General features: G+C 42.8%; 1 protein-coding gene across 5 annotated transcripts in view; it reads right to left on the bottom strand.

The window, feature by feature from the left end:
• The window catches only part of WDR37 (WD repeat domain 37), a 78984-nt gene that overhangs the window by 14476 nt on the left and 49171 nt on the right, over positions 1 to 15337 (bottom strand). For 3 of the 5 annotated variants that reach the window (XM_036261597.1, XM_036261568.1, XM_036261578.1), the window contains 2 exons: positions 12616 to 12853; positions 10375 to 10516 (listed from right to left, as the gene is read on the bottom strand). In XM_036261597.1, the coding sequence (XP_036117490.1) occupies positions 10375 to 10516; positions 12616 to 12853 (380 nt within the window). Of the gene's footprint in view, positions 1 to 2780; positions 2836 to 10374; positions 10517 to 12615; positions 12854 to 15337 lie in introns of all 5 variants that reach the window. The other 2 variants (XM_036261604.1, XM_036261586.1) reach the window with 2 other exon arrangements.

The following is a 15337-nucleotide window of genomic DNA, read 5'->3' as shown; positions in this document are numbered from 1 at the left end:
TGCTGACAAAGATGAAAAAATCTGAAATGGGCCACACACCAGAGTTGCACTGTCCTTCAGAGTCTTTGGTTTTATGATAACCTTAGATACCAACCAACTATTGCCAGGAATTATATGAGTCTCTAAACTTTCTCAAATAAAATGACTCCAATTTTATCTAATTAAAAAGAAGATAAAACCAGACTTCCAGACTTACGGATTAAGGCAGTGGTTCTCAACCTTCCTAATGCCGCGACCCTTTAATACAGTTTCTCATGTTGTATGTGGGCGTATCTGCATGTGGGTGGACCCACGTGGAGACCGATAGAGGAACGGTGTCTCGGTTCCTAAGACCATCAGAAATAAGTGTTTTCCGATGGTCTTAGGCAACCCCTGTGAAAGGGTCATTCGACCTCCAAAGGGGTCACAGCCCACAGGTTGAGAACCGCTGGGTTAAGGGGTCAGGAAGCTGAGAGGGGCTTTAGGTTCTATGCAGTTTTGAGGTCACTGATATCCTACAGGTCCTTCTCTTTCCCAGGCAGTCACTTCCACCCCAGGGCACTTCTGGGGCCATCCTCCAGGCCCTACAAGAAACCTCGCAGTACAACACCTCCTGCTCCCATAGGCAAGGGCTTAAAAAACTATCACCAAGAGCAATGGATTTACAAACCAAGTGCAGTCTACCAAAATTTTTAAACAGCAGTTAGAAATTATAATGTTGCTTTAAAGTTATGGCATTTTCATATGCTTTTATTGCTCAATACCCAGGGGAGATATGTAGTACTAAATATGAAACCTCCAAGGCAGTGTGCTGACAGACATCGCCGTCCCCACCACAGGCTTGCACACCCCTGACTTGCTGACCAAGCATAGAACTCAATATGGTGAAAATTCAACCACCACCTGTTCATAAATGTCTTGCTGTCAAAACATTTTCTCTTTAAAAGCATACAAAAAACTTGATAGCAAAACACAAAATTCAAAGTACATGATCTCGACTTTAGTATTTAGTACTAAATATCTTCCCTGGGTATTTGGCAATAAAAGCATATGAAATGTCATAACTTTAAAGCAACCATTATAATTTTTTAATTGATTTTTTAAATGTCTAATTAGATGTGGTGTTTTGTTTCCTTAGAAGTGCTAAGGTTCACATGGGTGGGTCAAGTTACAAAAATATGGAAAGAATTAAAGCAAAAAAGAAATAACTTGGCATTCTCAGATATATTATCCATGTTGAGCTAATTTCAGATTTTTTCAATGCCAGAGTTTATTCACACTTGTAAATACCATCAGTTGGCTATAGACTAGAGTCATAGGTCACCCGTGGGGGAACCTTAATGACCCAGTGACAGCCTCAACGGTCAGACCCTTTTTATAGTAACTGAAACAAAATAAAACTAAACTAAAAAAAAGCGGAGAGGGGACATCTACCAAGCTCCACAAGGAAGGCGCTAGTGCTGGGAGGCAGGAATCTGAGTCCTCCTATTAGAAAACAATCTAAAAGGGCATGTCTCACATTCCTTTCAAAGTGCAGTTACTGAATTTTTTTTTTTTAATCCTCACCCGAGTCACCCGAGGACATTTTTACATTTATCTTCAGATAGAGCAGGAGAGGGAGGAAGACAAAGAGAGAGAAACATCGATGTGAGAGAGACACATCAAGTGGTTGCCACCCACATGACCCCAACCGGGGCCAAGGACAAACTGCAACCGAGGTACATGCCCCTAGCGGGAACTGAACCAGGGACTCTCTGGCCCGCGGGCCAACGCTCTAACCAATGAGCAAAACTGGCCAGAGCGCAGTTACTGAATTTAACATAAAAATAAGTTGTATTTCAGTAAGAGATTCTTGCAAAAATGTCTGTACATCCACAGTCCCCAGGGCGACAGTCCTGGAACGACCTGTGTGTGGAGTCCCATCCCAAAAGACCATGTACCAACGCACAGCCAAGGGGCAGCCAGGCTATCCGACTAGACTCCTTCAGTCAGCTCACTTACTAAACAATGACATCAGGCAAAAACAATGATATATAAGGGTTTGGCTTATTTCAAAGAAACCACTGGATCTCGGCCCCAGCTGTTGAGGATGAGGACAGAAATATATGAGAAATAAACTACCAACAGCTGGAGAATTCCATGAATCTGTGACATCCCAAAATTGCCCAATTAAACATTTCTATTATTTCCAAGAAGAGTACATACTACGATCCTCATTCCTGCTATTAGGGAAACAATTCGTTATATAAAGTAACTAAAATTACTTTTCATATAAATTGGTACACGTTTTTGTTGGGTCACTAACAGCTAGTCAAATAATAACAGCCACAGTTATACAGTAGTAAATACTATTATGGTAAAATTCCCATTACAATAAAGAAATTTTACAATACAGAGTAAAAATAAATGTAGCACATCAAAAAAGAAAAAGGCATGTTTGTCCTTTCTAACAATCTATGATGAAAGGCTAAACAGAGCTTACATCAAGGAGCTCCATCTCTGTCCAGGAAAAACGATGCAGCACAGATTTCACGGAGACCCAACTGTCTACAGATTTTCATCTTATAGCAAAGTGTTAAGTCTCAAACTCTACTTTTCCCCAAAAAAAACACAGAATCCATGTAAAAGTACAGAGAGTACAGTGAAAATGAAAAGACAAAAATCATCTCCCTCCCAGCTCCTAGAAAAACTAGTTATAAAACTAGGCCAGTAATGTTGAAGCCTGTCCAGTTACATCTTGCTTTAAGACAACACAACACACAGGAAATCAAATGAACTGGACATTTAAATGTATTACTCACATTATGAAAGACTTGAGATTCTAATACACATCACTAAGGAACTTGTGTTGAGTTCCTGGAAATGAAAATATGCCAAGATAAAGTTTTCCAAAGTATGTTCTACATCAAGTTAACGTAGAATATGTGGTCACATATTTTTAAGAAATATTGCCTCTGGCCCTGGCTGCTGTGGTCCAATGGTTAGAGCATTGGCCCATGCACCACAGGGTCACAGGTTCGAGTCCCAGTCAAGGGCACATACCTGGGTTGCAGGTTCAAACCCCAGCCCTAGATGGGGCATGTGCGGGAGGCAACCAATCAATGTGTCTCTCTCACACTGATGTTTCTCTCTCTCCCCCCTCTCTAAAAAAATCAATGGAAAAAATATCCTCAGATGAGAATTATGAAAAAGAAATACTGCCTCTATTTTAAGGAATGATCCACTAAGAAAAAAAAAAACCTCCACACAAGACTTTTCAGGGCAACACGAACAAGTAAAGAACAACAAAGCCCTAAGAACTGCACATCTGAGTTTTATGTTTAATATTCAGCAAAGAATCAGGTTAGAAGGACTCAAAAAAATCACCCAGGTAAACAGAAGTCCACCTAGACTAGGAGGATAAATCCCTGAGAGAATATCCAACTTGCTCCCTGCAGTGGCAGACACTGTGCTTGACACTGGAAATGCCAACAGCACAGCTCAGCACAGCTCAGCACAGCTCAGCACAGCCCTGGGGAGGAGGGTGTGCAAAGGGGGACTGGTAGTGCAGTGGCTGGGCTGGTGGTTGTCCTCCAGGACAGAAACCCACAGGTCTGAGAGGAAGCAGGCGATCCCAGGAGGGCTACCTGGAGAAGCCACTCAGACTGTCAGAGATGATCAAGATGAACACACACTCAAGATCAGCCACTCCTATGCTTATCTGAGAGAATTAGGTTCTCGTGTTTGGTTTTAAGAAAAGTATGCCTTTGCATGGGGATGTGTCCGCTTGCAAAGGTAATGAATCCTAAAGATTTTACTGGTCACATGGGCGAGAACCTACAGAACCCATGTCAGAGACCAAAACAGCAATAGTTATGGACTAAGAGTTCTCAACAAAAGACTGTAAAATGTCTCACTTCCTGCTTTTCCAAACTGCGATTATTTCTAGAGGCTTCCTCTGACAGAACACAGAAGCCTGCAGCCTTCACCTTCTGACCACATAGTGTGGGGTCTCACAAGGCAGGGACCTCTCTCAGCAGATGGCAGAGGCCCCCACCTGTGTTTCTGGTGCAGCCATGACTGGGTGAGCAGAGAAGAGACACAGTAAACCAGTCCCTAGCCAGTCTTTGCCGATTCTCAAAGGCTTAACAAAAGATAAAACATCCTCCTGATACTTTCTGCAGTAAACTAGTGCCAACGAGAAAACTTTTTAAAACTTATTTTTGTATATACATATCAACAAAGTATGCTAGCTAACCCTAACACAAATAAAAAAGAAAATGTAAATAAGCTGAATAACAGTGCTACTTGTATGTGTATCTTACTTTCACTCAAAAGTTTATATGTCCCGCCCTGGCCGGTTTGGCTCAGCGGTTAGAGCGTCGGCCTGCAGTCCTGAGAGACCCGGGTTCGGTTCCCGCTAAGGGCACATACCTCGGTTGCAGTTTGTCCCTGGCCCTGGTCGGTTGTGTGGGTGGCAGCCACTAGATGTGTTCCTTTCACGTCGATGTTTCTCTCTCTCTCTCTCTCTCTCTGTTCCTCTCTTCCCCTCCCACCCTACCTGAACAAAAATGGAAAAATGTCCTCAGGTGAGGATAAAAAAAATAAAAAAAATAAAAAAATAAAAAAAAAAAAGTTTATATGTCCCTCGGCTGGTGTGGCTCAGTGGTTGAGCCTCGACCCATGCACCAAGAGGTCAGGGCACATGCCCAGGTTGCAGGCCTGATCCCCAGTAGGGGGCATGTAGGAAGCAGCTGATTGATGGTTCTCTCTCATCTATGTTTCTTTCTCTCTCTTCCTTCTTCTCTCTAAAAATCAATAAAAATATATCTAAATTTTTTTTTTTTTTTTTTTAAGAAAAGCTCACAGGTCCTCATTATTGCAGTTAACACAGCATCAGCTTATGTTTTGGGAAATCCAGATGGGAGAGGCCCCTAGGACAGACACCTCTACCTCTGCTCTAAATAACTCCTGATGCCATCAGAGAAACAAACCTTAAGAAACTCTGTCAAAGGTCCAGACTAGAAATAAGACCCCTTTGTAACTAGTTATATTCCTTATAAGCATATCTCTTCAAAAACCATCATTATTTCCTATATCCAACAACTACAAAAATGTGTCACAAATTGCATAGATATTTTAAACATAACACCAGTATATCTCCTACACTCTGTAATCAGAGGAAGACAGATGAGAACAATCTGTTGTTAAACCACTCTTAAAGCTAAAAACTGGCACTACTATCAATTTCCAATAATATACATAAACTCCTGGCTCTTTTATTAGCACAAAAGGTAAATAAAATCTTTCAGACAAATAAAGCAAGTGAAAAAAGAAAGTGACTAAACAGTTCTTTAAACAACGCCAAGAAAGTCCGGCCAGTGTGGCTCAGTGGTTGAGCATCGACCCATGCACCAAGAGGTCACCAGTTCGATTCCCTGTCAGGACACACACCCAGGTTGTTGGCCTGATCCCCAGGGGGCATGCAAGAGGCGGATCCATGTTCTCTCTCATCGATGTTTCTATCTCTCCCTCTCACTTCCTCTCTCTCTAATATCTATAAAGGAAAAAAATATATACATAACACCAAGACTCCTGTGGAATTACACTTAAGAGTCAAGCCCCACCTAAGATCCAGGCAATCTTCAGGAAATTAGCTGATCTCGTCCTGGCCAGTTTGGCTCAGCGGTTAGAGCGTCAGCCTGCGGTCCAGAGAGACCTGGGTTCGGTTCCCGCTAAGGGCACGTACTTCGGTTGCAGTTTGTCCCCAGCCCTGGTTGGTCGTGCGGGTGGCAGCCACTAGATGTGTCCCTTCACGTCGATGTTTCTCTCTCTCTCCCCCTTCCTCTCTCTCCCTTCCACTCTATCTGTACAAAAAATGGAAAAATATCCTCGGGTGAGGATAAAATAAATAAATAAATAAATAAATAAATAAATAAATAAATAAATAAATAAATAAATTAGCTGATCTCCCTGAGCCTCAGTTTACCGTCATAGAACAGAAACAGATTCGCTGCAAAGATTTAACAAGTAGAACAAGTTTTCACTGTGCCTGGTACACTCCAAGGACTCAATAAAAGCAGCTGCCACCATTCTCTCTTCATTTCTGCCTCCCTGTCCAGAAACAACCCTAGTCCTCCCTGGTTCTCCACCCACAGGTCTCCCATCCATGCTGCACAGGATGGTCAGATCAGTGTAAGAAAGGTCCATTTACATTCTGTCTCCTATAGGCACAGCACAAGTACCAACTGCTCTTTCTCTATACACAAAACTCCCTTCTCCACACAGTCCTCAAATCTCTGACCATATCTGGCTTGATGCAGTACCGGTGGGCAGAGTCAGTTTAGTAAGAAGACTGCTGGCACTCTCACTTTTGGGTAGGGACGTGCAGGGTGAGGCTAAGACAGTCTGCTACTGTGCCAAAGGCAGAGGGGTACTCAAAGACGAGAGGATCCTGTCAAAAGAGACAGAGAAGCCACAGGAAGGTGCACTCAGCGGTTGAATCTGGAACAACTTAAGCATCAAAATCATGACAACAAATGTTTTATAACCACCAAAATGAAAAAGTCCTCAAGTCTCTACTAATCCTCAATTACGCTAATGAAGAGTGTCAGCTAATGAGTGTAAAAGAATAGCAGAATTAGCAAGATGACCCTTTTGCAACAATCAGTGTAACAGCTGATTCAGGCAAGGATCACTGATGTCAGACCTTCCACTGGATGAAAGATTGCTGGGAAAGAAGATATTCATGCATATGTCACAAAGTATCACTTCACTCATTTCAAAGTGAAAAACACACTTCTGGGGAAAAAAGCCATGAGGGAAAAAAAAAGTCAGCATGGGGAACATTCCACGAGACAGGCTTGGATTCTTCAAAAAAAAATTCAATGCCATAAAAAAATTACAAAATGGCCCTGGCCGGTTTGGATCAGAGGTTGGAACATCGGCCCACAGACTAAAGACTCATGGGGTCTGATCAAGGGCACATACCTCGGCTGTGTTTGATCCCCGGCCCTGGTTGGGGTCATACGGGAGGCAACCAACTGATGTATATCTCTCTCTCTCCCCCCCTCCCTAACCCCACCCCCACTTTGTCTGAAGATCAATGGAAAAGTATCCTTGGGTGAGAATTTAAAAAAAAAATGGCCTGGCCGGTGTGGCTCAGTAATTGAGTGTTGATCTGTGCACCAGGAGGTCACCAGTTCAATTCCCAGTCAGGGCACATGCCCAGATTGTGGGCCCAATCCCCAGTGGGGGCATGCAGGAAGCAGCCAATCAATGTTCTCTCTCATCAATGTTTCTATCTTTCCCTCTCCCTTCCTTGCTCTCTAAAATTAATAAAGAGCCCTGGCCAGTTTGGCTCAGCGGTTAGAGCGTCGGCCTGCGGTCCGGAGAGACCCGGGTTCGGTTCCCGCTAAGGGCACGTACTTCGGTTGCAGTTTGTCCCCGGCCCTGGTTGGTCGTGTGCATGGCAGCCACTCGATGTGTCCCTTCACATCGATGTTTATCTCTCTCTCCCTTCCTCTCTCTCCCTCCCACTCTATCTGTACAAAAAATGGAAAAATATCCTCAGGTGAGGATAAAATTAATAAAGAAAAAAAAAATTTTTTTAATGGATGGAGGATTGTTTTAGATTAAAAGAGAGCAAAGAACTTTTCAACAAATCTGTAATATGTATGTCTTAATATTACTTTTGTAATTTAAACTACTAAAAAATCAGTAGTAAAATTGAGAAATAAAAAATTTTTTTAAAAGGGGGTAAAAAAAAGAAAGAGACCAAAGAACACAGATTCTAAATGTAATTAATGAATCTTGATTAAATCCTTAAAAAGTAGCAAAGATATTTGTGCACAACAACAATAAATCTGAGTATGAAATGGGCATCAGGTGATATGAGAGTTTTTTTCAATTATTTTTTTAAAATCCTCACCCAAGGATATTTTTCCATTTATCTTCAGATAGAGTGGGAGGGAGGGTGGGAGTGAGAGAGAAAGAGAGACAGACAGACAGACATTGATTGGTTGCCTCCCAGGGCCAGGACCAAACTGCAACTGAGGTATGTGCCCTTGACCAGAATCAAACCCGAGACTCTTGGGTCTGTGGGCCAACACTCTAACCGCTGAGCCAGGGCAATATTAGAGAATGTTTTTAAATTTTCTTTTTTTTTTAATCCTCATCCGAGGATATTTTTAGAGAGGAAGGGGGAGAGAGTGAGAAACATCGACGTGAAGGGACACATCGAGTGGCTGCCACCCGCACGACCAACCAGGGCCGGGGACAAACTGCAACCGAAGTACGTGCCCTTAGCGGGAACCGAACCCGGGTCTCTCCAGACCGCAGGCCGACGCTCTAACCGCTGAGCCAAACTGGCCAGGGCTGTTTTTAAATTTTCTTAGGTGGGCCCAGCCAGTGTAGCTCAGTGGATTGAGCGTCATCTCATGAACTGAGAGGTCCCAGTTCGATTCCCGATCAGGGCACATGCCCAGGTTGCAAGCTCCAACCCCAGTATGGGGCGTGCAGGAGGCAGCTGATCGATATAGCTCTCTCACATTGATGTTTCTATCTCTCTCTCCCTTCCTCTCTCTCTAAAAAACCAATAAACAACATATTTAAAAAATAAAAATAAAAAAATTGAGACAGAGGTGTACATGTGCTATATATTCATAGGATACATGTGCATAGGTATCTATAGACAGAAGTGCATGTATGTGTGCTATATATTCATAGGACACAAGTGCACACCTAACTAGGGACAGAAGTGCGCATTTATTCTATATATCATACAATATACGTGTATACTATCTATTAAGAGACAGACAAATGTGGTGAAATAAAAACAACTGTGCTTCTAGAAGAATAGGTGGATTTGCTGCACTTTTTTCAACTTTTACATAAGCTTGAAACTTTCCAGAGTAAAAACTTGGGAGAAAAGATATGCAGGCTCCAGGGTAAGGCTATATGAGAGTGCCACTCGCCTTGCATATGGTCTGTATGGTAACCACAGATGGTTCCTTCTGCTCTCTGAGCCCAGAGTGACCCCACCCTAAAAGTAGATGAAGAGCTGTTGACCCACCTATGGCCCCATTCTTTACAGTGTTGTCATCTGGGCTGGACTGGTTAGAAACTATAACCTCCATGGCCTTCAGAGCAACCAACAGGACTAGACTCACGGGGACAGGAGAACATGTGGGCACCACTCAGCCCCCATCACTGTATGAACCCCTGAGAATCAGGCATTTTCTGTTTCAGGGCTATGGCTACCCTAGCTGGGGAAGAAATTGCTCCCCTTGTCAGAATAAACTTTCTCACATGGACACTCTCAGACAAGAGCCAGCGGTATGCTAAGATCTCGGTGCATGCTGGCCGCTACTTACTCCTAACATTTTCATGCACCTCAGGTGCAAGATGCCAACTTGTTCTCTAATCTCAAGCTCCTTAATACAACTATGTCCTAGTTCCCTTTTGTATACTTCATGAATTTTGAACATTAAATCTAAAACCTAGTATCTAACATTAAACACATAAAACAGACTTGTTTGCCACATCACATGATTGAATGAATAAAATCCCTATTTTGGAGAAGCCGAATGAGCAAAAATTCATTCATGAAAAAGTGTTTACTGAGCACTACTGCATGTAGGAACTTTTTGGGATGTGCAGAGGCTCAAGCAGAACAACACTGCCATCTAGGAGAGAGACGGGGATGGACTGGAGGGCAGCATGCATGGGCAGTGGTGGCCTGGGGACAGAATACATCAGGAGGTATAACTGGATGGGAGTCCTGCTCGTGGTCAGGATGGGGCACAGCAGCAGGTGAGTGAAGAAGTTTGTGGACAAGTAACTGGAAGGATGGTCATACCATGTACCAGAAAGAGTCAGCCTGGGAAAAAAAGAAGTTTGTGGAAAGAACAAAGCTCTGTTACGATATGGTTACACCATATGGTTACACCGGAGCTGCCCAACAGTCAATCAGACAAAGAAGGGTGAGAATCGGTGTGTGTCAGTGTGCAGTGTATCTTCTCCTGGAACAGACCCTGCAAATATATGTAATATCAAAACTAGATGAAAACAACCCCAGTGCAAGGATTTGGGAGTGGCTCTAAACCATTCCAGTGTGATCACCTCACACCGCCAACGCTAGAGTACTTCCTGTTCCTCTCTGGTCCCTTCTCCCAATGTCCCATTCTGTCCCCATCTAATTTCTTGACAGAACTCTGATGACTTCTCTTAGTCTCCTAAATTCTCTGAAATCTCCAAAATGGAATTAAATGTTTAAGGAAAATAGTAACCATTCTCAAAGACAGTGGAATTGAAAATTAATACTGAAAATTAAGATAAGAATAAAATTTTCATATCCACCCACAAAACCTTTTTCATGAACAATTAAAAAGAGATATCTGAACAACTGTGACTCACTCTGTATGGCCCTGGAAAACATTCACAGAGTGGATCGACGGGTCCCTGAAATCCCACAGACGGAATGTCGTGTCACGGGAGGAGGTTACCACAAGCCGCTGGGTGGGGTGTGTGCAACAGTGCGTGAGTTCCTGGTCATGCCCTACAATACAACCAAAAACAACAAAAATGCAAGGTCAACCATCTACAAATACAGTAAAGCTTTCTTAAAAACACTAGAATCAAAAAAACAGTCTTTTTGTCTCCACTGCTAATACTCACTGTAAAGGTAAACACAAGGACCACTTCTCCCTCAGGAGCTGGAAGTCCTTTCACTTGTACATTTAAAAGAAATATGGTACTGAGTACGAGTGTAACCCACTTCCTGATCCTCACATTTGAAAGGTCTGGCAAATCTTACCCAGCCAGTGTGATTCGGTAGATTGAGCTCGTCCCATGGACTGAGGGGCCCTGGTTTGATTCCCGGTCAGGACACATGCCCAGGTTATAAGCTCAGTCCCCAGTGGAGGTCGTGCAGGAAGCAGCCAATTGATGTCTCTCTCTCACATTGATGTTTCTATCTCTCTCTCCCTTCCTCTCTCTCTAAAAAAATCAATAAAACATATATTAAGAAATAAATAAATAAAAGGTCTGGCAAATCTCTTTAACAGGCTCAGCACGTGAACAAATTAATTCTCGGTTCTTCACTTCCCAAAAGACCTCTAATAACATATATGGAGACGTCAATGAAATATAGCCTTTAACAATCAATCAGAAAATGCACTTACTGACAAATTTGCAAAAATACTTGCTGTGGACAGAATTCTAAGATGGCCTGAAGACCCTCATCCCTGGTGTACACACCCTGTCTGATATCTTCCCCTTGAGTTTGGGAAAATGTGATGAACTACCACTCTGGTAATCTCAGTACGTTTATAAGGCAAGACATATTTTTCAGTCATAACTAAGGCCCCCAAGTAAGTTCATCAAAGGAAAGAATGTCCTCGTGGGCCTGGCCTAACCAGATGGGCCCTCTGAAAGGGTCCAGGCAGCCCTGGCCAGTGTGGCTCATTTGGCTGAAGTATCTTACCATACACTGAAAGGCGGCGGGTTCAATTACCAGTCAGACCACATACCTGGGTTTCGGGTCCAATCCCTGGTCAGAGAGGGTACAGGAGGCAACCAATTGATGTTTCTCTCTCATATCAATGTTTCTTTCTCTTTCTCTCTCTCTCTAAAATCAATGAAAAAAAACCATATCCTCAGATGAGGATTAAAAAAAATAAAAATTAAAAAGCCAATCAGATAAAGACAAATATCACATGATCTCACTTATTTGTAGAATATAAAGGACAAAAAAAGCTAATGAATAAAACAGACCCAGAGACATAGAAGTAGGGTACTGACAAACCTCAGGAGAGGGGGGTGGGAGTGAGGGAAGAGATAAACTACAGAACTTATATGCATGTATGCGTAACCATGGACACAGACAATAATGCTGGGGGGGGGGGGGTGTTGGGAGGAGGGAAAAGGGAGAAACATCTGTAACAAAAATAAAAATAAAAGGGCCCAGGCAGAGGTGCTTTCCTGCTGGTGCTGGTCTGGAAAAAATCAAACAGCCGTGGGTAATACACCTCTAGATGGGAACACAAGGGACCCAATAACATGCTAAATGCTAAAAGCAGTCCCCAACCCCAAATTCCTGACCCAGGGAAACCATAACATTATAAATTCATGTTACTTTAAGACACCACATTTGTGGAAATATGTTACAAAACAATAGAAAACTAATACACTAGCATATTTCAAATATCTAGATACTATATGCTACAATTAAATCCCTAAAGATAGAATCAGCTACCAACAGTTCTATTACAAAGGATCTCTGAAAAATCACAATCTGAGCACCCAGAGAACTAAAAATAATTCTGGACAAAAAGGAATTTGCAAGATAAGATAACACATGCACATAAATCACAAGCACACTGCTGGGAGGCCAGGGCTAAAGTACCTGTGAGAGCCCTGGCCGGTTTGGCTCAGCAGTTAGAGTGTCGGCCTGCGGTCCAGAGAGACCCGCGTTCGGTTCCCGCTGAGGGCACGTACCTCGGTTGCAGTTTGTCCCCAGCCCTGGTTGGGTTGTGAGGGTGGCAACCACTCGATGTGTCCCTTTCACATCGATGTTTCTCTCTCTCTCTCTCTCTCTTTCCCACTCTATCTGAACAAAATATCAAAAAAATAAAAATAAAAATATAAATAAAGTACCTGTGAGAGAGTGAACGAGCTCCGCTGTCTCCACATCATAGAGGTTTGCTGTTCGGTCCCAGGATGCCGTCACCGCCTGCTTCCCCCCAACCAGCCAGTCGGCAGCTATGACCACTCCCTGGTGACTCTTAAGAGAAGTCAACGGCACCCGGATGGTAGGACAGTCACTGGATACATCTCCATCCACATCAGGCTCATCCTTATCAGAGCACTCGACTTCATCCTCGCCACATATCTGCTGTTGAAGGTCAGAGCAGAGAGTTGTGGGTCTTTTCTGGCACAGCTACATAATCAGACTGTGTCACTTATCTTTCTAGAACTTGATCATCATTATGACCAATACTGGTGCAGGACCTGGTACGTTAACCAGTGTTCAATAAATGTTTATCACCTTCATGTTTATGTGCTTGGCTGAAACCAGGGCCAAATATAAGGAGGAAAAAAATCAGGGCCACTATAACATCAAATAGGATATTGTCCATTTCCACTAACCAACAAAATGGCAAATAAAATGATTTTCGACATTTTAGGTTTTTACCATGTATTAGAAATGCAATAAAACTAAACAAATTCAACTGAAAGTCAATAATTTATCCACAATAAAAAAAAAAGGAATATTCCACCCTGACTGGTTTGGCTCAGCGGTTAGAGCATCGGCCCACAGACCAGAAAGTCCCAGGTTCAGTTCCCGCTAAGGGCACGTACCTCAGTTGCAGTTTGTCCCCGGCCCCAGTTGGGATTGTGTGGGCAGCAGCCAGTCCATGTGTCTCTCTCAAATCTGTTTCTCTCTCTCTCTCTCTCTCCCTCCCGCTCTATCTGAAGATAAACGCAAAAAAAAAAGGAATATTCCAATTCTCAAGAGCCTACTTAAGATATACTTAGAATTCTATTACTGTAACAACAGATACGAGAGTTTACTTTATTTTCCTACAAATCAACAAAGTCTTTTGTCAAAAGCCAAAGATAAAATAAAAATGTGGTAGTCACCATAGGTTTCAGTTCTTTAAGAAAATATGTTTATTCATTCAACAACTATTTATCAGCTGCTTACACAGTGCCAGAACAAAGGCAGGGCACAGAGCAGAGAAGGAGAGATAAACTCTGCTGACATGTATAAGGAACAATGAATAGCCAGGTGAGGAGGGCAATGAAGGCAGAGACTGGCAAAGTCCCCGCCTCAGGGAGCTTACATGCTAGCAAGGAAGACAAACAACACATGTGGGGGTGCATGCACACATATACATACAACAGACACACAGAAATACATGCTGTGTGTATATATATGCTAGTGTGGGAATACATGCCACGTGTACATACACTCATAGTATAGGGATGTCACATGTACACACTCATAGGAGTATGTATAAATGTACACTCATAGTATAGAGATGTCATATGTACACGCTCATAGTATAGGAGTATGTATTACATGTACACTCATAGTATAAGACTAGGTGTCACATGTACACACTCACAGTATAGAAATGTCATATGTACACGCTCAGTATAGGAATGTACACTCATAGAGATATCAAATGTACACACTTATAGTTTAAGAATGTGTCATATGTACACACTCCTAGTTTAGGGATAGATGTCACATGTACACACACAGTATATTTGTCATATGTACACACTCCTAGTATAGGGATATGTGTCACATGCACATAAACAGATTCAGGCAAGAATATGAGTAAAGAAGAAAAATAAAGCAAGATGAGGGGATAGACAGTCATGAGGGCTACTCTTTTATGTAGGGGAAGACTCTCTGCTAAAGTAACATTTGACTTGGGATGTGAAGAAAACAAGGGAGTAAGGCACGTAAATATTTAGGGGAACAAGGTTCCCAGCCAAGGAAACAGAAGATGCAAAGGCTCAAAAAGGGAACAGATGAGTTGAAGTGGAAGAGGTTGCAGAGGTGGATTCAGAGATGTCACTGGTATAAATCATGTAAAACCTGGAGAAATGGAAAAGGACTTTGGAATTTATTCTGTGTGTCCTGGAAAATAATCACCAGATGGTTTTGAGTACGGAAGACTCATGCTTTAAAGAACCACTGTTATATGTGAACATTCCTGAGGAATGCACTGTGTCCCCCTAAAATCATGTTGAATCCTCAACCCCCAGTACTGCAGAATGTGACTGTATATGGAAATGGGACCTTTAAAGAGGTAATTAGGGCCTGGCCAGAGTGGTTCAGCTGGTTGAGAGTCATCCTATGCACCCAAAGGTTGCCGTCCAATTCCCCATCTGGGCACATACCTGGGTTGCGGGTTTGATCTTGGTAGGGTTACATATGGAAGGCAACAAATCACTGTTCCTCTCTCACATCGATGTTTCTTTCTCTCCCCCCCCCCCCTAAGCAGTGAGGATTAAAAAAAGTAATTAGGGTAAGATGGGGTCATTGGGGTAGGCCCTAATCCAGTACATATGACTGGTGTCCCTAATAGAGGAGATAAGGACAGACACAGAGAGGGACAACCATGTGAGAACATGGGAAGATGGCTGCCTACATGCCAAGGACCAAGGCCTCAGGAGAAACCAGCCCTTCTGACAACTGGATCTGGGACTCCAGGACTGTCTCTTGTCTAAGCTGCCCCTCTGTGGTGCTTTGTTACAGCAACCCAACCACACTGATACAGGGGAGACTATGATCACCGAATAGAGGTAGAAGAAGGGAGCCTAGATGAGACAGCAGTAAAGATGAGGGAGAAAGGTTAAA

Source organism: Molossus molossus, unplaced genomic scaffold (genome assembly GCF_014108415.1).
Source record: "Molossus molossus isolate mMolMol1 unplaced genomic scaffold, mMolMol1.p scaffold_m16_p_1, whole genome shotgun sequence".
Lineage (NCBI taxonomy): Eukaryota > Metazoa > Chordata > Mammalia > Chiroptera > Molossidae > Molossus > Molossus molossus.
The sequence above is the reverse complement of the archived record's forward strand: the minus strand, read 5'-3'. Positions and strand labels throughout refer to the sequence as shown.